This window comes from Chinchilla lanigera, unplaced genomic scaffold, assembly GCF_000276665.1.
Source record: "Chinchilla lanigera isolate Chin_1 unplaced genomic scaffold, ChiLan1.0 scaffold00004, whole genome shotgun sequence".
Classification (NCBI taxonomy): Eukaryota; Metazoa; Chordata; class Mammalia; order Rodentia; family Chinchillidae; genus Chinchilla; species Chinchilla lanigera.
Genome location: NW_004955405.1, coordinates 29,829,639 through 29,854,087, shown reverse-complemented (window position 1 = coordinate 29,854,087; position 24,449 = coordinate 29,829,639). Strand labels below are relative to the sequence as shown.

The following is a 24,449-nucleotide window of genomic DNA, read 5'->3' as shown; positions in this document are numbered from 1 at the left end:
TGTTGGTCTCATAGAATGAGTTTGGAAGGATTTATTTCCTCTGTATTTCATGGAATAGTTTGTGCAGTATTAGTGTCATTTCTTCTTTGTAGATCTGTAACATTCAGCAGTGAGCCCACAGGTCCTGGGCTTTTTTTTTTTTTTTTTTTTTTTTTTTTTTTTTTTTTTTTTTTTTTTGGTTTTTCTCCGGTACCGGGAACCGAACTCACGACCTTGCGCTTGCCAGGCAGGTGCTTTTGCCGCTGAGCTAAATCCCCAGCCCCTATGGGCTTTTCTTTGTTGGGAGACTTTTTTTTTTTTTTTTTATTACTACTTCCATCTTATTGCTTTGATTGCTCTATTAGAGTTTTTACATATTCTTGGTTCAGTTTTGGCAGATCATTTTTTTTTTTTCTGTCTTTTTGAGACAGGGTCTCGCTGTGCAGTTCAGGCTGGCCTTGAGCTCACTTTGTAGCCAAGGCTGGCCTTGAACTTGCAACAATCCTCCTGCCTCAGCCTCTCGAGTGCAGGGATTACAGGCATGCACCACAATGCCTGGTGGCAGATAACTGTTGTCTAGAGATTTATCATTTCTTCTGGATTCTCCAACTTACTAGAATTTAGGTTGTCAAAATAGTTGCCAGTAATTCTGTGGATTTCAGTTGTATCTGTTGTGACATCCCCCTTTTCATCATTTGTATTGATTTGGGATTGCTTTTTCTTTTGGTTAGTTTGACTAAGGATTTAGCAGTCTTGTTTAGGACCAACTCTCTGTTTAATCCTGTAAATTGTTTTTTTAGTCCATCTCATTGATTTGAGCTCTAATTTTTTTATTATTTCTTTCCTTCTGTTGGTGTGGTTTTGGTTTGTTGTTTTTCTAGAATCTGGAGATGTTTCATTAGGTTATTTATTTGAAATCACTTTGTTTTTTTTTTGATGTAGGCACTCATAGGTATAAAGGTGCCTTTTCTGTATCCCAGAGGTTCTGGTATATTATATTTCTATTTTCATTTGGCTTTATGAATTTTAAAATTTCCTCCCTCCTGATTTTTTCAGTGACCCATGATTTTTCAAAAGTGAATTATTCAATTTCCATGTGTTTGTATAGTTTCTGTGGGTTTTTTTTAATGTTGATTTTGTTTGTTTTTTTGAGAAAGGGTACAACTGTGAAGTTCAGGCTAGCTTTTAACTCACTGTGTAACCCAGACAGGCCTCAAACTCCTGGCATTCCTCATCCCTCAGCCTCGTGAGTGCTAGGATTACAGGCATGCACCACCACATGTGGCCTTAATGTTGTTTTAGTTTCATTCCATTATGATCTGATAAAATGAAATATTACTTTTTTGGTGTGTGATAGTACTTGCTTTGTGGCTTAAAATATGATCTATTTTGGAGAACATTCCAAGAGCTGCTGAGAAGAATGTGCATTCTTTCATTGTTTGATAAAATGTTTTGTAGATATCTATTAGGTCCACTTCATCTGTCCTATAGTTTAACTCTGATGTCTCTCTGTTGATTTTTTTTTTTACCTGGTCTGAATGACTATAAGACTGGAATATTGAACTCATTTATATTATTGTATTGGGACCTCTGTGTTCCTGTTTGTTGAATTGTGTTTTGTTTTGTGAAATTGGGTACACTAAGTTTGGTACATGTATATTTACAATTATTATATCTTCTTGGGAGAATGTTCCCTTTACCAGTATATAATGCCATTCTTTGTTGTGGTCTAATTTTGTTTCGAAGTCTGCTTTGTTAGATATGATTGTAGCTATTCCTGCTTGCTTTCAGGTTCCATTTGCATCGGCTATTTTTCGTTGTTTCAGTCTGTATATCTTTGTTAGTGAGGTGTGTTTCTTGCAAGTAGCAAAGAATTGGGTCTTATTTTTTAATCCAATATCTCTGTGTCTTTTAAGTAAAGAATTAACAACATTTATGTTGAAAGTTGTAGAAAGATGTGTCATCTTTTACTGTTCTAATATTTGATTCTTTCCTACTTAGTAGTTTGTCTGTTCTGTATATAGGATTCTTTTAAGTATCTTCCACAGAGCTGGTTTGGTGGTCACGATTTTCTTTAGTTTATACTTACCTTGGGAAGGTTTCCATGTCTTCTTGAAGTTTGAGGTTGGCTTTGCTGCATGTAGTATTCTGGGTTGGCAATTATTTTCTTTCAGGATTTGAAGTACATTGTTCCCTGTCCTCCTGGCCTTCGGGGTTTCTGCAGAGAGGTCTGAAGTTATTCCAGTGGGTTTGCCTTCGTTAGTGACTTGGTACTTGTGCTCCAGAGGCTGCCTGTGTGTGCAGCCAGAGCGGCAACATCCGAGCGGAGGTGTATCCCTGAATGTGTCAGAAGCTGACAAAAGCAGCCTTACCACTAGGTTCTGTGTTGGAGTTCACTGATGAGAACTAAGTAATCTGCTGAGCTCAATCCTGGGACTTTAAGACTTCAGCTTCCTCAAAAAACTGTATGCAAGGAGTCTTGCTCCTCACCACAGAGGGTGGTGTTTCCCACCACTGTGCTCTCCACAGGTCAAGTTTCCCCCTGTGTAGACTTCTAGGGTCCATGACTGATCTTCCTCCTCTCCACATTTACCTCTCATGGGTGTTTCCCACCAAGACACTGTGGCAGCACGTGCCCCCAGGTGTCCTGTGACTTCTGATCCTCAGAGGTGCTCCCTCCCAAACAGTGAGCCCCTCTGAGGATGGGCCCTGGTTATAGCTCTCTGAGGTATGGCAAACTCTCTAGTGGATTTCTTCAAACTAGCCTGCCAATGCAAATGTAGTTACTCTGACACTAAATACCAGCCCTGGCCGTGTAACTTTGAGTACTCACCTGTGGTTCCCTCCTGTGTCTAGTGCTCTATTGCACTGTCTAGCTTGGGACTGCTGGTTCTCTCAGGCTTACTTTGTGCTGTGGGATCAAGCTCTTTTCCCTCAGGAGGTGGCCTTGTCATTACAAAATGCTTTATGTTTTTTTCTTCATTGCCTTTGTTCCTCCATGCTTTTCAGCTTTCCTGTTACCTCTTTCTTGATTTCCAGAACTTCTTTCCTTTTATCCACAGGATATAGTTTTTCTTTTCAAACTCTTAATTCTTCTAACTTGCAGGTTCATATGCAGGATACTTTTGCTCTGCCATCACACCCCTCAACTCCAGTTTTTTGTTTAATCTGAAAAGAGAAAAAAGAAAAGATGGAAAATAGAATATGTTAATGCTAGTATAGTTATTACTTCTTTTTTAATGTTGAAAGTTAAATTCAGTTGGAAATGTTTATGGTGTTCCTCCTGGAATTGTGGTGAACGCTAAGGCTCTCCATGGATCACCATTTTGTGACAGGCTTAACTAAGTAACTCTTTGTGTTGGTCTCTCCTGGAGTTATTCAGACAACTGCAGTCATCTGGCCGCTCAACTGGAATGGGTGGTCTAAGGTGGCTGGTTTATATGCTGGTTATATCTGTTGGGCCCCAGGTATCCAAGGCAAGTCCAGGTTTATGTGGTAGCAGAAGTGTTTCTAGATGTACCACAGTTATTGACCTGTTCATCTATAGAAGGACATCCTGGTCAATCCCAAGGTTTGGCAGTTTTTGTTTTTTGAGACAGCATCTCACTATGTGGTTTAGGCTGGGCTTGAACCTGCTACAGAGCCCAGGCTGGACTCTTAACTCATGATGATCCTCCTGCCTCAGCCTCTTGAGTGCTGGGATTGTGGGAGAGCACTGCCATGTCTGGCTGTGTTCAAGTTTTAATATGGACAGAAGTTTCAGCTTACTTGTGTACATACCAAAGAGTAAAATTGTCTATGGTAAGGATATGGTTAGCTTTGTAAGAAAACACCAAACTCTTCCAAATGACTGTGCCATTTTGCATTTTTCCCTGCAGTGAATATTGCTCTTGTTCTGTATCCTTGTAAGCATTTGTCAGTGTTCTGAATTTTGTCTGTTGTAATAGTTATAGTAGAAGTTCATTATTTTAATTTGCATTTCCCTGATGTAGATGATGTGAGCATCTTTTTTTTTATGTTTTTTGAGTCAGGATCTTACAGTGTAGTTCAGGCTGGTCTTGAACTTACTCTGTAGCCCAAAATGGTCTTGAATTTGAGGTGATCCTTCCGCCTCAGCCTCCTCAGTGCTGGGGTTTCAGGTGTGTGCCACCATGCACTCCTCAGTCAGCTTTTCATATGCTTATTTGCCATCTGTATATCTTTTTTGGTGAAGTGCCCATTTGCCCATTTTTAAAATTGGGTTGTTTTCCTTAAATTTTCTTGGTAGTGTATTTCACAGAGCAGAACATTTTAGTTTTAATAAAGTCCAGCTTATCACTTTTTTTCCATGGGTTATGGCTTAAGTGTTACAGCTAAAAAGATAAAAAATAAAAGTCATAACTAAACCCAGTCTTACCTAGCCTTTTTGCTATGTTACTTTTGGAGTTTTATAATTTTATTTTCTAAATTTTCACAGTTGGAAGATACAGCTGTTTTGTTTTTTTTGTTGTTGTTGTTTGGGTGTTAGTTTCCAGCTTAAATAATGGTTAGAAATAGTCTTCAAAGAACCTTGATAGAATAACGTTGCAGTGGGAATGTGTGTGTCATAGTAAACTATGAGCATATTCAAAGAGGTTCAGGCAAAATAAAATTTTCAAAGGCAGAAATCAGAAGGATGACATAAAATACTCTGAAACAGTAATCCATGGCTACAAGGATTGATACCAGGGGGCGGCAGTCCAAGGTAGAATGAATAGTTGCCGGGCAGATGCTCTTACAGAAGTATTTTCTGTATAAGCTTGTGGCCTTTGTGCAAGGCTGTGGTTCTGGCAGTCCTTGTGATTGTTACTGCTAGGCAGTCTTGCGCAGTCTTGTGCGATAACCCTTTCTTCCTGTCCTCCTGGCTGTATTTATTTATTTCTTGGGGTTGACACAAATGACCTCGTTGTGAGTCTGACAAATATGTTTTCACATAGTGGTGTGATTATGAGTCTGACATAGATTATTTAAATTATATTCAATAAATATCTGGTTTGAAGTAGATCGTTTATTTATGTCAAAGAAGATTCAGTTTATTAAAAACTTCTGTGACTGATTTTCATTTTTAAGTACTGAATATAGTAAGCAAGGATAACTTTTTTTTGCCAGTAAAGTGTTTTATCTCAAACTGTGTTTGACTCTTCGATATTAATCTGTAGCACTATCAGATTAATGCTACTTTATGTTGATCTGATATTTATATATTATGAATCTATTTTAATATTATTAACAATCATATTTTATATAATTAGTTGAAGTAAGTACTTTGAATATTATATGCATTTTTTGTTTCATAATTTCAATTATTGATATATTTTGTTATAAAAAAAATATGTGTTTGATCTTCCTGGTTTGTGATACAGTGCTCCTAAAACCTTTGCATTTCCTGATAAGAATATTAAAAGGAGCTATTATGCATACGAACCCTCTTCCACCTGTACCTTAATATACGCTAATAAGAGGACTCTTGGTAATTCTTTGGTTGCTTCAGGCTGGGGACTGGTTGCCAGAGGAACTAACAAGACTAGAGGTTTGGAACTTGTAGCTACACCCTTCAACCTTCAAGAACAGAGAGGGCCTAGAGATTGATTTACACACCAATGGCCAGTGATTTAACCAATCATGCCTATATAATGGGACCTACATAAAAACTTCAAATGATGGAGTTTGGAGAGCTTCTGAGTTGTTGAACATATCCGCTTTGTGGAAGTACTGTGTACCCTAAATTCCACTGGGCCAGAGGTTCTTGTGTTGGGATCCTCCCAAACTTTGTCCTCTATACTTTTTAATCATTTGTATCCTTTATAATATAAAAGAGTAAACAAGTAAAATGTTCCTCTAGGTGCTTTGAGCCATTACAACAAATACTAACCTCAAGAGGGTAGTGGGAACCCTGATTTGTAGGTAAATTGGGCAGAAATGTGGGCGATCTGAGGATCTGCTGTTTGCTTTTGGTATCTGGAGGGAGTGGTCAGTCTCATACTGATCACTTAATATGTGGGGTTTGTACAACTTCCTTATAGTGTCATTTGAATTAAATTATAGGACATGCAGTTGGGATCCACAGAGCATTGAATTGCGTGGTATGGCAAACCTGCACGTTTGCTTCAGGCCAACAGTGAATAAGGAAATGGTTTTGTTTTAGTTGGTTTTCTTCTAGTTGGTCTGCTTGGTTATATCCACTAGGTACTAATGCCAGGTGTTTGATAGCTAAAGTTCTCTGAATCTATCATGCCCAATTAAAAATTATCTTTTACAAATCTGGAAAATTTAAAATGTAATTTGACAATACTAGCAAAAGGTTTGCAAGGAAGTTGGTGGGTGGTTAATAAAAGCATGCTAACACAAATCTCATTCTTTCGGTAACACACCAGGGAAAAGTAGCAGTAGTAGCAGGGGTAAAAAGTAGCATTAATCACCCTGACCGTGAAGCTCATCAGTCTTGTGATACTAGTGATTATTTTTTAATCTCTCTGTTTACATGAGTAATTGCAGTTTCTTCTACTTTGCCTTTTAAAAATTTTAGAATTGCATGGTCTCCTTTTTTAAATGTAACTTTCACTTTTGTCATTTTTGTTGCAGAACATGTTGAATAGTTGTATCATAGTTAACTCTTTGTTTTGAACATACATGTTGCTTATAATCTTTCATTTTTGTAAATGATGCGTTACCTGGAATGGCCTTTCATTCCTTTCATGGAAGTTGTGCTCAGATTTTAAGCTGAAAGACCGCACTTGGTGGGATTTACAGTGTTCTGTTTATTTACTTTTTTGAGGGTCTCATTGTAGTTCAGGCTGGCCTTGAGCTCATGGTGATCCTCCTGTTTCAGCCTTTTGAATGCTAGGACTACATGTGTACACCACCATGCCCAGTTTACATGCTTTTTAAAATTAATTTTATTAGTATACTTTAGATATGCATAATGATCACATTCATCATAGGGAATTTATACCTGTACATGATATATCTTGTTTCTTCTTTTTTCACCATTCCCTTCCCCTCCCTCCTACCCTTCTTCTCCTCTTCTCTTCCTTGTCTACAAAAGCTTTGTTTCCATTGTGTCTATCTGTATTTTTTCTTTTCCCCTCCCTTGTTTCCCTTCCCATTTGAACATTTTCTTCCTATTTCCCACTATCTGTTATACATTTTGGTTCTTATTTGGTTTCTCACACTGGAGAAACAATGCTATATTTAAACACGTGTGTCCCATTTATTTCACTTAAGAGTATGGTCTCAAGGTGCATCCATTTACCTACAAATGTCTTGAGTTTATCCTTTTTTATTGCAGAATAGTACTCTAGTATAGGAAAAAAAACACATCTTTTTAAAAAATCTTTCTTATTTTAAAAATAAAAGGAGGAAATCATTAACAGACAGACAACCTTTTACAAAATAGCAAAAGAACAGTACAGACAATACAGAGTTACAAACAAAGTGGTAGGAAATTAACAATGCTTGTTGTATTACATACTGATATCTTCAAAGTGGTTTCTCATGAAAACAGAGAGATGCAATATTGGTCAATCAAGGACTCATTGACAGTCTTTCAGCAAAGAAATAGAAGACAGAGAACAACTATCTTAACTATCCTGTATATACATACATATAAAATTTCTCCTTCTTTCCCTTTTCTTTTCCCACATCCCAGTTGCCCATTGCCCTTGAGTATTTTCCTATCATTTCACAATGTCTATCATACAACCACATCTTCTTCATTCATTCATCAGTTGATGGGCATTTGGGCTGTTTCTGGGATTTAGCTGTTACAAATTGTGCTGCTATAAACATGGCTGTGCCTGTAGCACTGTGGGATGAAGCTTTTAATTCTTTTGGAAAGATACAAAGAAGGGAAATAGCTGGGTCAAATGGAACCTCTAGTTTTAATTTTTTAAGGAATATCCACACTGATTTCCACAGTGGTTGCACCAGTCTACACTCCCACCAACAGTAGAGAAAGGTTCCTTTTCCCCCACAGCCCCACCAGCATTTGTTCCTGGTTGATTTTTCTTTTTCTTTTTGTTTGTTTCTGAGATAGGGTTTCACTATGTAGTTCAGGCTGGTCTTGAAGTCACTGTATAGTGCAGGCTGGCCTTGAACTCTTGGTGATTTTCCTGCCTCAGCCTCCCAAGTGCAGGAACGACAGATGTGTACCACCACATCTGGCCAGTTTCTTTCTGATAAAAGCCATTCTTTCTGGAGTGAGATGGAATCTCATACTTGTTTTAATTTGCATGTCTTGAATGACCAGTGATGTTGAACATTTTCTCATAGAATTATTTGCTGTTTGTACTTCATCTGAGAATAATCCATTTCAGATGCCCATTTTTAAATTGGATTTTTAAATTCGGGGGGATCTGATATTTTTGAGTTCTTTATATATTCTAGATATTAGTCTTTTGTCTGAGGAATAGCTAGCAAATTTTTTTCCCATTCTGTGAATTGTCTCTTAACTGTGTTGGTGGTTTCTTTTGCTGTGCAAAACCTTTTTAATCTAATGAGATCCTAATTATTAATTCTTTGTAATATTTCCTGTGTGATTGGGGTTTTGTTCATACATAAAGTCTTTGCCTATACCAATGTCTTCAACAGTTCTACTTATTTTATCTTCTAGCAGATTTAGTGTTTCTGTTATAATATTTAGACTTTTGAGCCAAGTTTTAGTTTAGTGCATGGTGATAGACATGGATCTAGTTTTAATCTCTGGCATATGCAAAGCTAGTTTTCTCCCAGCACTATTTATTACAGAGGTTCTTTCTTCAGTGAAGGTGTTTGGCCTCTTTGTCAAAGAAAGGTGGCTGAGTATGTTTGGAGTCGTTTCTGCGTCTTCTAATCTGTTCCATTGATCCTTGGGTCTGTTTTTTCCAGCTCTGTACTTTTTTTTTTTTTTTTTTTTTTTTTAAATTACGAAGCCTTGTACTTTACTTTGTTTTAAAAAAGTTTCTGTTCATGCCAAGTATCAGTAGTCTTGCCCCACTTTCTGATTTTCCATAGTGGACCTGGCTTCTTTTTCCTAGCACATGTAGGAGGACCATTTTATTTATATTACTGAAATTGGTTGCTGTTGCCTGTTTTAGGTCCCAGAACCCTGCATATTTTGTGGTTTTTTTTTTAGCTGCTTGGAATACTGACCTTGTTTTTCACAGTGGCTCTCGCTTTTCATATGTAAGGATTTTTGATCTATTGTTGTTTTATGACTGGAGCAGAGGGAGCTGGTTTGTGTGGGAACCTTTAGTGATATTTGGATCAAACCTTGGGAAGTACTTTCTTTTCCATGGCACATTTAATTACTTTAAACATTTTATCCCATTCCACATTATCAGTTTAGCCTATTTATGTGCATGTATGCATCTCTCTATATTTATTTATTTGATAACTTTCTGTAGACCCATTCATTTTTTCTTTTAACACAATATTCTTCTACTTCTCTCCTTTTGTGAATTTTTTCCTGTGTACTTGAAATCTTGTTATTTTAATTAAATTTAACTTTTCCTTAAGAAATAATTTTATTTTGCTGGGCATCGTAGCACACACCTGTGATCCCAGGACTCAGGAGGTTGAGGCAGGAGAATTGCAAGTTCAGGGTCGGCTTGGGCTACTTAGGCAAATCAAAGGCAACCTAAACTACAAAATGAGACCCTGTCTCAAAAATCCAAAACAGCAAAATTTTTTCATTAATTTCTTCTTACATAAAATTTTACTTGTTCTCAGATCCGTTTAGCATTCTGTGTTTTCTAAGTTGTTTTCTCCCTATTTTTATATATAGTCGTTTAGCTTCTTTGGTTTGTAGACAGTCCCTGTTTCTCTTACACTGTGTTCATACTCTGTGTGTGCCTGTTCGGCCTTGCAGGTTTTCATCCTTCATGGGAAGCAGTAGCTGTCTATTGTATCTCTTGAAAAAAATCATTAAACAAGATTAATGTGTTAGTTACTTTTTGTTTAAAAGACACATACACATATATAGTAATTTTTCTAAAAATAAAATTTCAGGATATTTATCACTTAAAACTTTTAGCACAAATGATTCTTAATCTCCTTGTTTTTGGAAAATAAAGTTTTAATAAGTAGAAAAGTCAAAATGCTTTAGTTTGATTCTTCAGGGTCAGTATCATTATAATTGGACTTCTCACTGAAATAATGGAAGAACAGAATAAGATACTCTTAGTTTACCTATATATATATATATATATATAGTTATATATATCTAATAGGGAAGTGTTTAAGCAGCGGGCATCAAAAGCTCAGATCTTATGATAGTTTTCCTTTTTTTCTCTTTTTTTCCTTTTACTCCCCTTAGCTCTTCAGCTTATTTATTTTTATTTTTGAGGATTATTTTAGCAAATTTGTCTAATTGCCTATTTCCTCTCAGGTAAGGTAATTTCAGGGGACAAGCCACTTGGAATCTGGCAAAAGAAAAGGAAATGAGGAAACACAGTTCTTTGGAAGTGCAGATTTGCTTCCATGGCCTTTGGGCATAGGATTGATACAGGGAAAAAAGTGTAACTCCCAACCTGCTAGATGTCAGATACGCTGAGTTCGTGTTTCCCAAAGTGGAAGAATGAACTCTAAGAAACAGTAGAGGTTAAGAGCAGGAGAATTTATGGGGAATAGGAATAGCTCTGAGAGGCAGGAGGGGTCCCAAATGGGTTGCCAGTAAGCCCTCTTCTCTGAGGGAGTTTCACAGGGCAAAATCAAAAGGTAGATACAATGTAGGTCAAAACTCTTATGATCAGTCAGTAAGGTTACAAGTATAACAACCTGGCTAATAGTAATCTAATAGTAGCAAGGGCCTATGGATGACATCATTAGTCTCGGTCAATCTACAGTCTTGTAGTCTTTCGTCTTAGTCGCCTTGGTTTTAGTGGTGGGAAAGCATGGCCCACCTCTAATGAAACGATGGTTTCTTTGTATGGGAAATTTTGAAAAGGTGGTACCAGTGACCTCAAACTCCCATTTAGGGAGGCATGCAAATCTGGCCATTGTGACTTTAATCTTCAGATGTGATGTGTTCTCATCTTCTGTATGGACTCCCTTGAAGGCCTAGCCTTATCTGACTGCCTATAATATTTCTCCCAATTTAGCTGTCTATAATAGGATCAGTAGTTTTCAGAATCATTGTAGTGTAACGCTGTCAACATGTTAAAGGATCAAGAATAGTTTATAGTTTTACACAATATTCTTTATATTAAGAATGTCATATAAGTGCTCTTCTTAACTTTATCATGTGTACTCTTTACCTTATCCAGGAGTATATCATCAAATCCAGGTCTAGATTTTATTATACATTTATGTTCCAAGTAATTATTGGGGAAAGAAGTTTACATTGTGTTTTAGAGAAGAATAGAATGGTAAAATAGTTAAAATATAAAAATGTGTGGCTGTTAATAGAGTAATGTTATACTCTGGGTAACTTCAGAAAGTTATAGAAGGTCACATGTTGGTAGAATTTAAAGGGGATGTGGATCCCTGCTCCTCTGCACTATCCCAGGAAGTCAGAGATTCCCTAGGACAAGAAGAACAAGCTGGTAACTATTTCTCGAGGCTGCTAAACTGCTTTCGAAAAATCCAGAGTAGGAGAAATTTTAGATCAGGATCCCTGTCGTGTCCACAATAGCTACAGATACATCACTGGAAGAGTTGAGGTCTTAATTCTTAATTCTTGGTTCTTTTGTTGCAAGTCTTTTGTTTCTGTAAAGCTGAAAGAGGCTAGAAATTTTCAGTCTATATCTACCAAAAATGTCACTGAAGATTTAGTGTATCATCACATACTCAAGATACAGAGAATAAATTCCATTGGCTTAGTTCCATGGTTAAGCTATGTCTTTGCTCCTGATACTTGAGACCTGATCTGTCAGACAGAGAGCTGCTTTTATGTTAAGATCTCTAAGCCTAAAGAGGAAGTAAAAGGGTTATAACTTTAAGGCTTTTAACAAGCCAGTGGTGGGATGGTGGGATTACTCCCTGTGGCCTTTCCACTTGAGTGAAGTGGGATTGGCTCTGGACCTGTAGTTCACAAATGTGCATGTGCTTCTTCACTCATGTATTCAGTTGACATCACTTTTTCTGACTTTCTCTGAAAGCGGAAGCCATACAGTGTTGTGATTTTGGCCAGTGCCTCCTGATATTGACAACCAAATGGAGACTCCTCATATCCAGCTTGTCTCATTTCCTTTTACTTTTGATGAGGCATTTATTTTACATTCTTATCTTCAGTACTTTATCAAAATTATGCTACTTTCTGTTTAATTTGGACAAGTATCAGGGTGTAGTGGCTACCACTGTTCTTGTACAGGATACAGCTATCACTTCCTCCATCTGTAACTAACGTTTGACTGGTGTCCTGCTTGTCACATGTTAGTAATATACCTGTCCCCTCTGAAATGTACCTCTACTGTTCTCTAACCACCTGTGTTGAAAACACCAGCAAATGTTTCTTCCTTGTCAACTGTTAGTGCGACTCAGAACCCAGAGTTGTTTTGAGAATCATATAGGACTATAGGTTGAGTGTCCCTACAGTGTTTGAGATTTTCAAATTAGGGGTGTTCAAACCTGTGAAAACAGTTGGACATCATTTAATTTCCCTCTTGTGAAAAAGTTTGGGAGTTTTCCTATAGCCTTAATTAACTGTTACTGTTTTCTACTTACCTCAGTTTCCTAATTCATATAAGAATAATCTATACAAATAAGTCAAAATATAAACTGTGCAGAGTATCTGCATAAGGAAATAAAAAGAATCCGAATAAACTTGGAGAAATATGTTTTAAATACTCTTTCAATATGAAATTAATTTAGTTACGATTAAAGTTCTGAAAAAAAGTATAGCAGAAACAAAAACTGAGAAAATAAAACCCCAAGCCCCCATAATCCTGTCTTATCATAGAAATTATTATTTGCATTTTGGAATATTTCTTTTTTTTTAGTCTTTTTTCTTATATAAATAATTTTAACATGTAATTTTAACCAGTGTGTATGTGTGTGTGTATATATATATATTTCCATTTAATGCAGTTAAATTTTATTAATCATTTTAGTTGATGAATTCAAAATAGTATCAGTTGACACTTATTTGGTGTTTAGATTGAATGTTTAATAGCGCTGTGTGCGATATTCCTGTGTGAGGCAAATGTGTAGTGAGTTGTTCTCAGTCCTGAGAGTTTGCGGTATATTCAGTGGAGATACCCGGCAGAGAAGCAATATGGAATGATGATTAAGAGCCACATAGCTGCTTTTCCATTCATCAGCCATGTGCTTTGGGCAAGTGACTTAACTTTCTGTGCCTTGCTCTCTGGTCTTCAGGGAGAAGTGTGCTAACATGTACCACATGTAGTTTTGATGAAGATTATTGAGTCAGGCCTTGTGCTCTGAATTTCCTTTTATCCAGTGTTCACATTTGTTTAAAGTAATGCCTCGATATTAATGAAGGATAACATTAGATGATGAATGCTGCTGCTGCTGCTGCTGTCTGTGTGTGTGTGTGTGTGTGTGTGTGTGTGTGTAATGTGTAACAGTGGTAATGGTTGGCCTAAGGGATAGATGAATGGGTCACTGGATAGTTTGGGCTGCTTTGGTGTCTTAATGCTACTCAAATCATTGTAGTTTGAGTTCATGTGGTATAGAGACAAATGCAAGAGAAATCAGCATATCAGCATTTTCATTTTAGTTCTGGTTCTTTCATTGTCGCTAACAGTACAGTCACTTAGCTGTTTTAAATTTGTTCTCCTCTGCAGAGCTACCTGACCTTTCTTAGAGGTATCGTTATACTTAAATAAGATGTTTTGTGAAAGTCAGTTGAAGACTGCAAAACATTGTGTTTAGAAGTAAATTTTAGAAAGAAAAGGAGAGAATGCTTGCAGAGAGCTCGATATATTCAATATTAGACACAGTCTTCCATAAAGCACATAGTTGGCACTGTTTGTTATTATTGTGAAGACATCTACTTTTTTATGTGAATAAGTAGTGTTATTTCATGGCTTATGGATATATTGTTAATATCTGCTTGGATTTTTCTTTTTTCTTCTGTGTTTCAGACTCCTGGGAGAGTTGGCTCTCAAGGTTCTGATTTAGATTCATCTGCAACTCCTATAAACACAGTGGATATCAATAATGAAAGCTCTTCAGAGGTATGAAAACAATAAATTTGACAATAAAATTCACTACTATTTAAGGAAAATTAGCAAACATTTGTAGTAATGACTGGTGACTTAAACTTGTCTGTTTAAAAAGATTTCTCATAAGTCTGCATTACAAATTAGAATGTGATTTCTAAAGCATAATTGTTTGCGTATACCTGTATTTAGTTGTGAGATTGATAAAAACTGCATATTTTATTTTATTATTTTATTTTTTGAGTGTTTTTTGAGACAGGGTCTTATTCCTCTGTAGTTCAGGCTGACCTTAAACTCACAGTATAATCCAGGCTGGCCTCTAACTATCAATGATCCTCCTGTCTCAGCCTCCTGCCTCAGCCTCCCACGTACTGAGATTACAGGCTTGTGTCACCAAAACCACCTCATTTTTCTACTTTCTGAGACAATTATTTTATACATTCTGTGTCCTCAAGACTGCCATGTCTTTTACCCATTTCTTCCCCCAGACATTGAGAGAGTACAAACCATTGGACACATGTCCTTGTTAGATCATTAAAACCGTCCTTGTGTCTACTCTTTCTTATTTTAGTACAGGGAAGGTATCAGATTTGCCTATCAGATTTCAATACAAAAATAAGAAAATAATGTGAAAAATAAAATCTTGCTTTTGACCTGAAGTCCCTTCTGTAGGTACAATGTATTGTGTGCTTTGCTTCCAAGCTAAATTTTTCTCATACATGGTTTATAGTCCCTCGTTTGTGTCTTCTCAGATCTTTTATGTCTTTTTGGTGAATTGAACTTTTTGTCATTGTATCTAATAGTAATGTAATGACATTGCTTTTCATTTGATTAGTATTTTGTATACCTTTTTCTGCATTTTCATTATTAGTTTTTTTGTTCCTTTTGTTTGGATTTTTAATAAAATAAATAGCATATAACTCCCCCCTTCTCTCTTTTTGCCTTGGTTTAGGCTTCTTTTTCTCACTATATACTCTTGTGCTTAGGTGATTCTACATTCTTGTGCTTTCTTTCTGCCTCTTTAGTTGTTCATTCTCCCTCTTTGCTGGTCCTTTTGGTAATTAACCAGCAGGTGGTAGAGTATGTAGCTGGGATTGCTGATAGGTTCTTAGGCTAATTTGGAAGTTACGCATTTTATTCTTTTATTTTTGTGTTTTCTTCTGTTTTTTTTTTTTTTGAGATAGAGTCTTGCTATGTAGTTTAGGTTGGCCTTGAACTCACTATGTAGCAGAGGCTGGTTTCAAACTCATGGTAGTCCTCCTGCCTCAGCTTCCTGAGTGCTAGGATTACAGGCATGTGCCACCACGCGCTGTTTACTCTTGGTGTTTTAACATACATAAAACTAAAATATTTTTTAGGACCTTTGAACTAAAACATCTTTAAACTGAGAAAAATGTGTGGCTATCACTATTCTCAGTGGAAAAAGCCTCTTAAAAGAAACATCCAGCTCTGCACAATTCTATTTAATATTGTTCCTAAAATGAAGGTCACACAGTGTGCCTTGAGTCTCAAATGGCCTAACCCCAGTTTCCTTTCTGTACTCTGCTGTAACAGATAAGACCCCTTACACAACCTCATTTTCATGGACCAGACACAGTGGCTGTTTATCCATGAACAGCGGGTTATAGGTCCCTGCTAATCCAAAGAATTATTCAGATAACCTCGTCATGTCATTCTACTGAAACAGGGATCACTTACTCTCTTGATACTACAGAGCCTATCTTGCACCCCCTACCCCCTTCATGCGTTTTTGCTATTTTGAGACAGGGTCTCCATGTGTATTTCAGACTGGCCTGGAACTCACAGAGATCCTCTGCCTCAGCCTCTGGAGCTGGAGTTGCAGGCATGTGCCACCACATCTGACTGTCCTCCAATTTTTTTAGATTAAGGTCCAAACTCTTTAGCTTCTTCCAGCTAAAGAGTTCATGAATTATTTCTTTTGATCTGCTTTCTGCCTACCTTTACAGCTTTATTGATGGATTGATTTATTTGTTTATTGTGGTGCTAGAGATTGAACCCAAGGTATCTTGAATGTTAGGCAAGTACTGTACCACTGAGCTACATTTCCAGAGCATTACATCTTTCCATTTTCTCTGTTGTCCTTAGGCATACTGAATTTCATCAGCTTTTACAGTGTGCCACGTTTTCTCTTACCTCTGGGCTTTTGCATAAGCTCATCTTTATTCTTTACTTACTTGTCTTAGTTTGGACTGTTACAGACAGCAAATATTTATTTCTTAAAATTCTGGAGATAGGAAGTCTGAAATCAAGGCACCGGCAGTTTTGCTGTCCTAAGTTTTCACAGATAGAAAGATGATAGAGGGGCTGGGGATATAGCTCAGCGGCACAAGCGCCTGCCTGGCAAGCGCAAGGTCCTGAGTTTGATTCTCGGTACCAGAAAAAAAAAAAGATAATGGAACTCCTTTGAGTTTGTTTTATGGAGACTCTGATGCTATCCATGAGGGCTCTGCCCTCACGACCTGCTCATCTCCCCGAATGCTACACCTCTTAGTACCATTTCTTTGGGGGTTGAGGTTCGAGTGTGGGGCTTTGCGTGCGCGCATGTGTGCCTGTGCACTTGCTTGCACGCGTGTGTTGGGAGCACAAACATCCAGACCGTGGCATTGCTCTTGCTTTCACTATTTTTTCCTGGCTAACGTCTGATGTCCTTTAGGTCTTACTGCAGGTAGTACTTTTTCCAGTAAACATTCTTCCACTCAGATGTAGGGTAGATACTTTTTTCATGTGCTGGTGTGAAATTGTATTTTCTATCTTTTTGGTCATGACTGTTATTGTGAGATTCATTCATTTGCTGGATGCCAGATGCTAGTCTGGATGCTGGAGATACAGCATAAAATAAAATGGGTCCAAAAAACCAAATCTTTAACCTGATGGATCCTACATTCAAGGGGTGGAAATGGGCAAAAGCCAAAACACACTAAAAATGTTCCAGCGTTGACAGTTGGTGTTGTGAGAAAAATAAAGCAGGAAAAGAGGCGTGGAAAGCGCTTGGGGCGGCTCCAGTTCTGTGGTCATTGGTGAAGACTTCTGAGAAGCGGTTAGCTCAGGAAGAACTGAAGGAGGAGAGATGCGTCAGGTGGGTGTCCCGGGTGACTGATGTTGCAGGCCAGTGCAGTGAGTGGAAAGTCTCTGGGTGGGTGTGGTCTGCACGTCACAGCAGCCAGGAGGCAGCGTAGCTGCAGTGTGATGAGTGAGGGGAGACTGGCTTAGCGAGGAAATCAGGCCTGTGCAGGCGCTTGTGCCACTGAGCTGTATCCCGAGCCCCACTGGCTTTAGCTCGATGAGATGGCATGCCTGCGGGCAGTCTGAGTTGGGGAGTGACGAGATTTGTACCTGTATTTTGTTGGGTGCACACTGGGGGCCGTGTTGAGAATAGGTTGTTAGTGGGCTCAGGGTGGAAGCAGAGAGATAGGCGGCTCTTGCAGCGATCCCCGTACAGGTGAGGGTAGTTTGGATTAGAGTGGTAAGAGTAGGGGGCAGAGATTCTGGGTATATTTTGAGTGTCGATCTCATAGGATTTTCTGGTTAGTAGGGTATAAAATGTAATTTTTAAACATCGTGGTGACTTTTTCAAGAAGCCTAAAAGCTTCTGAGAGGGGATTGCCTCATTTCTGTTGTGTTCTCAGCACCATAGCCCTGCAGCTGGAGCAGAGTACTCACACTGTAAATACTTTTTGAAGGAGTGATTGCTTGGTTGGGTGTGGAAGCCTACAGTGGACAAAAGAGTGAAATGAAATATACCGTAAAGCTGTGGTGATGAAAAGAAAACGAACAAAATCTCTAAAGAAGCGTTATCAGAAGTTCAAACCCTCTAGATTGTGGTTTGTCTCATCAATAAAAAGAAATGAATTTATGTTCCTGACTTTTATTACCTAAATGATCTCTTTTAAGGATTATTAATTAAAAAGAATAATGATAACTAACATTTATTGAATGTTTTATTGTATAGGAACCATGATAAGCGCTTTATCTGTATTACCTTGTTTAATTGTCATAAGATCTGTATTGTTATGCCACCTGACAGATAAGGAAATTAAGGTCACAGCTGCCAGGAGCGGTGGGAATCTGATTCAAGCTCACCCAGCCCTTAGTTGCTACTGTCTTACCTCCCACCTGCGGCCTTGTTGGTAGTCTTCCTCTCCCTCCCTCCCATTATTCTGCGTGACTCCCGTGACTTGGGGAACAGCCTGGCCCAAAGGTGGTGACCCGGTGGCACGTGCTGCAGCAGGCACGCGCGCCAAGTCGCCCCAGCAGCCAAGCACTGGGTAACAGTTGTTTTTTCTAAACTAAAACTCAGTATTCTGGTTTAATTGCAGTGTTAGCACTTTGTGACACGCAGGTGGGTTTTGGGCTGCAGCTGGGGCCTCCGTCTCTAAAAGGCTTGCCATCACTGGTCTGTCTCTCAGTTCCTTCGGTTTCCTTTGCTAGTAATGATATTACCTCTTTTTAGCTGCAGTGTTCAATTCCTTGGCAGTATCTTCTCCTTTATCACCAGGCGGAACTGTCTCAACTGAAACAGGAAAACCCATCTCCCCATTCTTTGTCACAATTGTCTGTCCTTTCAGGATTTTCCTTGTCATAGTCTCTACTTAATTTCTTTGGTCTTGCTGAGTAATACAGCTCCTCCCTTTTTTTTTTTTTTTGGGTACCAGGACTCAAACTCATGACCTTGCACTTGCCAGGCAGGCACTAGTAATACAGCCTTTTAATTGCTATTTTTTCTTCTAGTTTCTAAAACTTTTTTTAAAATTTCATTTCCTTTAACCTCTAAGCATGAATCCCCTGACAATTAATATATATTGAGTACTTATAAAGTCTCAAACACAATATTAAGTATTCTGTATACACAGACCTCTAGAAGAGTAGATGCTAACATTGATCCCAGTTTAGAGATGTGGAAACTGACACTTAACAAAAGGATTTTTGGAAGGTCATACATGATTAGCTTTGCTGGAAGCCTAAATCAGCATCTGGTTATGACACCAAAATGCATGATGTTTTGACCATTATAACCTTTTGTCTTCACCACTGAATATTATCTGCTTTCTTAATTCCCTTATTCAGTCATATTTCTGTTACTCTTAAGTGACAAAACTTCAAGCCACTGACCGGTGTAACAGCTCACATTTTAAAATACAGGTAGTGTTAGGTGCAGAGAATTTGAGGGAATGTTTTGATGTGGTTTTGCTTGGTTCAGGAAAGCAAAGGAAGGATCATCTACTGGGAATTATGAATATGGACAAGAGTGGGTACTTAGGCTAATGGAGTACGTAAAGATTAAAAGTTGATTTCATTAAAGTAATCTCCTTGCTGAGAACATTACATCACAGAAGGATATTTCTAGATCTAAAATGAAAACCGACCGGCCAATTGTAGGTCTCAGATAAATAAAGACAAAGTGTTATAGACAAAAAGAATTTTTAGAAACCATGTCTTCAGCACTTGAGAGGCTGAGGCAAGAGAATCACTGTGAGTTCGAGGCCAGCCTGAGCTACTTAGTGAGTTCAAGGCCAGCCTGCACTACAAAGTGAGACCCTGTCTTAAAAACAAAAACAAAAGCAAAAACTTGTGTCTTAAGCAAAAGAATGTTCCTACCAATGCAGTAGGATAGATAAAAAAATTGAATCAGTGCAAATTTATATTGTGAGGATAGGAACTAATTTTAGAAGTCTTTGGATAGATTTTTCACCCTTTGTACAGTTCCTACTTGAAAGTTTCATTTGCATTTACTGACAACAGATACATTATTTTTTTTCTTGTTACGTCTATTGGCATTGTGTGTATTTTGTATGTCCTTCTAAAAGTTGTTGTTTCACAGGGTTTCATCTGCCCATTATGTATGAAAAGATGTATAACTGCTATTCATTTGTCGGAGCATTACCACAGAGTTCACGCAGAAAATGAAACAAGAGGACAGGATCTGCTTAATGACTCCAGTGTTACTGTGGGTCTTGTGTATTTTGTTTTAGCACCTTGGTTATGGGTTGCTCAAAATAGCTTTGTTTTTCCCTGCCTTGGTGTTGGTTCCTTTTGATGCTACAGGGAATGTGGATCTCTTTAATTATGCATGCGTAAAAGGAAGGCTCTGTAAGAGAGAGAGGCTCTTGGGTAGTCGCTGGGTTTCTCTTACTGTTTCTGGCTGTCTTTTTATAAATTTGTAAATAAGTGTAAAAGTTTAATATTTTTGCCTAAATTTGCCATGAAATTTGAAATATAAAGTGAATGGTAATTATTTCAACATGAGTTATATCTTTTTTATGTTGTTAATGTTTTATTAATGAATTAAGAATGTTTTAGGTTAAAATGCTTTATTCTTACGTAGAGAAGTTTGCATATAAATAATTATCCTCATGTGGGAAAAGAAACCGTCTCACTCTTTAACTCTGCAGACCCGAGAAAGCAGGACAGTGACACCTCTCATCAGTAAACACACGTCACCCCAGAATGTTTCTCAGTAGCATGGGACTGGTGCCCTGTGAGGCTGGGGATGAGAGTGGGTGAGGGAAAGAATTGCGAGGCTGAAAGAATTTCTCAGATGATCTTGGTATTTTTGTTTCCTTTGCAGATCACTATGATATTACAAAAAGCAAAGAGAAACACATTTTTGATTCTTTTACAAATCTTACAAAAAAATAAAAATTTTCACGCGATGAAAGACCAAAAATATGACCTAGTTTTTCTGTGAAGCACTTATGTATATAAGAAATCAATTTCACAAAATCATTTTTTAGCAAATTACTGGAGTAACTTTTATGTATCAGGTATTTTAGTAAAGGAAGGAGAGAAAAGGGTGAATAAGATATGGTCTCTTCCCCAGAAGTTTCTGTGGTAGATACTATTTGCAAAAGGAATATAAGGGTTAATTCAGCATAACTGGGACTCGGGACAAACTTCTCAGCAGACAAACGTTCTTTTAGGCAAGAGGACAATAGATGCACATAGGATGAGACCAATTAAGATAGTCAGAATAGTACAAGCAATGATGAAGACATAAAAGATTCTTAGTGCCGGGTGTGGTGGTGCACAGCTTTAATCCCCGCACTCAGGAGGCTGAGGCAGGAGGATCGTTGGGAGTTCAAGACCAGCCTGGGTTACAAAGTGAGCTCAAGGCCAACCTGAACTGCATAGCAAGACCTTGTCTCAAAAAGAACAACAACAACATCAACAATAAACAGTGCTTATTGAAATGTAAAATAAGATATAGGAAAAACAGTAAAATATAGGTACAGGAATTAAAGAGTCTGGTCAAAATTAATAGAGTGGAAAACACTTATTCAGTTATTAATATTTATGTTTCTGCACTTCAAGCTGAGATTTAATATTACTGATTTAAGGAGGTGAGGAAGTAGATGTATGCTACAAAAATTTTTATCAGAAATATCCCCAAATTTAAGTTTTATTTAAACATTCAAGCTCTAGTCACAGGGAAAATTCACATATAAGGAATATTGCTATAATGAAATATATATTACTGATTTCTGAAGTTTCTCTCTAGGAATAGATCAGTTCTTCTGAGATATTAATGTGGCAATAGTTAGAAGTTTTAAAAAGGTATGACATAACTCATTGTGATCATTAGCTTTTTAATTATCTAGTGCCAAAACTCAGAAATAGAGGCAACAGTCAAAAAGCAAGTTGTAAAGATTAAATAATATAATAAGGGTGTGGATTTTCTGAGGGACACTGTAATTTGCTTTCTAGTTATTAGCAGAAGTTGAGGCACAAAAGAGAAATGGCAGGTTAAATATAGATGTTCATGTGCTGTTCCATTAAAGGCATGTCAGCCAGTGTTGTGCAACATTTACTGCGCAGAGATAATAAAAATATGCCACGTGATGATAGATGACAGATGGTTCTGAACAAGGAAGGAACACCACCCCTAGGTTAACATACAGGGTAGAGCGTTCGTTCATCCAGAAGACAGTGCTGAGCAGTATCTCTGGGTGGCATTATTCTTAGGTCCAAAGGCACATCCACAACACTCCTGTTTTTGCTAAGCTCAGTAGTTTCATAGGGGATCTTTGCATTATTCACCTGTTGTGCCTCTCCTTTCACTCCGGTTCTACAATAGAGGCCACCTAAGACCATGATTACGTTTCATGATACTTCCTCCACCTGTGTTAATGCTTTTCCATTTGTTTAAATGCCTTTCAAATTTTTATTTATTTATTTATTTATTTATTTATTTATTTATTTATTTATTTATTTTTTGAGACAGGGTCTGTCCGTATGTAGTGCAGGATTCTTGAACTCAGGCTGGCCTTGTATTCCTGGCCATTCTCCCGCCCAGCCTCCCAAGGGCTGAGATTATAGTGGAGATGCCTGGCTTAGAATGGCAGGTACACTCCTACTCATTCTTCAGTAGCTAATGCCAGTGTGCATTTACTACATGTTTACATGCAGTGTGTAGCAGCAGTCGTGATAGACATGAGACACATACATAAAATGTACATATGTATACGTGTGTAATTTTTGTGAGACATTAACTGCTGCCACGGGCAGAGTTGGATAGCGCATCTCCACGTGTTCTTTATATCTGCTTGTATTTTAGCCTCATCTGGGAATAATTGTTTGCCTGTTATTATTCCCGACAATCAGTGAGTACCCAAAGAAGGAGCAGAGATTTTTACTTATTTGTAGAGGCTCACTGTACTTATTGTTTGACTCATTTTGTTCTGGTAAGGTTTTATAATCTGTAAGCTGTTAAAGATCTGTTTTTTTCACCAACTTCTGCAGTGTTGGTTTCATTCAGATTTTACTAAAAAAAAATGTACAGTGTAGAAAACGATGTGCTGAAGGCACTACCTCCCTCTGTTAGGGAAGGGAGATGAACAGGTCCAATACATTGTTGTCAGAGTGAAGGAACTTGACAAGCTAACGTTTGTGCTGCTGGCAGAACACAGGCAGTGTGTGCAAGGGCACAGAAGTTTGAGAGCTGTGGTGTGCTCCAGGAAACACAAGTACTTTGGTATTGTCAGAGCGTGCTAGTAGACTGAGTGGTGTCCAGGCATCAGACTGCACAGGCCATAGGTAAGTGCTCTTGCAGGGACCTGTTTGACATGTTGATGATAAAAGAGTCCCCTAGCAGCTGTGTGGAATCTTCCTTAGGGAGAAAGGAGACTACGCATAAGAGGGTGATGTGGAATGCTGTTGCAGAAGGCTGGGCAAGAGATACCCAGTGTGGGCAAGAGATACCCAGGTCTAAACAAGGCCAGCTGCGCTGAGGAAGGAGATGAAAGGGAAAGGGGGGAATAGTTAACGTTAGAAACGAAACAGAAGGGAGAGTAGTTCAGCATGATATTTAGCTTTCTAGTTTGGGTGAAAGACGGATGGTGGAGGGGAAAGGAAGTTTGGAAAATAAGTTGAGTCTTCAGTTTATGGTATTTAAAATGCCTGTGGGGTGCAGGTAGAGATGCACAGGTGCAGAAGACTCCTGGAGAGAGTTCTTCGTTAGAGTTGTAGGTTTGGCAGTTAGTAGCCTGTAAAGGATTGCAGAGACTACTTGCTTTATTATATATTAGGGGGGATGTTGAGTCAGAACAGGAGGTCAATGAGGAATCTTGGGGAAAAGTGATTTTTAAAGGAATTTTTTCTGTAGGATGAAGAGAAGATGACCATTTCTATATGTAAAAGCTGTATGTTCCTATAAAACAAAACTTTCCTCATATGCCTCAAAATCATGTTTCCTTGTTGCTTTCAATGTAGAAATACATTCAAGTACCACTTTCACATTTTAGTTTATCTTTGTATCTGTAATAGAGGCACATTTCAGAATTGAATTGTCACATTTTAGAATTGAAAGCAAATTTATTTGTTACTTTGAATTAGTAGAATTGTATCTGTAATAACTTCATTAGAGTTTTGCTAATCACTTTTTCTTTTTAAGGGATAAAGGACTAGGGATTGAAGTAAGGGCCTTGCACCTGCTAGACAAGCACTGTTGTACTGAGCTACATCCCAGCCCACTAACCACTATTGTTTTTGTTGATCTAATAAATGAATTTAAATATTCTTTTGCATATGATGTGTTCCTGCTGAACACATTTTGTAAGAATATTCTCCTGGGTTAGCATGAAAGACAGGCCAGTAGGGGCTAGAGGTGTTCTCAGAATTGACATCTGGTAATATTTTATTTGTTTTTCACATTTTATTTTATTTATTTTTTTGAGACAGGGTCTCACTCTGCAGTGCAGGCTGGTCTCGAACTCACTTTGTAGCCCAGGCTGGCCTCGAACTCACAATGATCCTTCTGCCAGCTCTTTTTTATTTTCTCAACTTTACTTTTTAAATTGGTACATATTTATCGTACATACTGATTGCATTCATCAT

General features: G+C 37.9%; 1 protein-coding gene across 1 annotated transcript in view; it reads left to right on the top strand.

Annotated features, from left to right (window-relative positions):
• The window catches only part of Eea1 (early endosome antigen 1), a 199,222-nt gene that overhangs the window by 105,466 nt on the left and 69,307 nt on the right, over positions 1–24,449 (top strand). Inside the window, exon 2 of the mRNA XM_013518252.1 lies at positions 14,022–14,114. Coding sequence (XP_013373706.1) covers positions 14,022–14,114 — 93 coding nt within the window. The remainder of the gene's footprint in view (positions 1–14,021; positions 14,115–24,449) is intronic.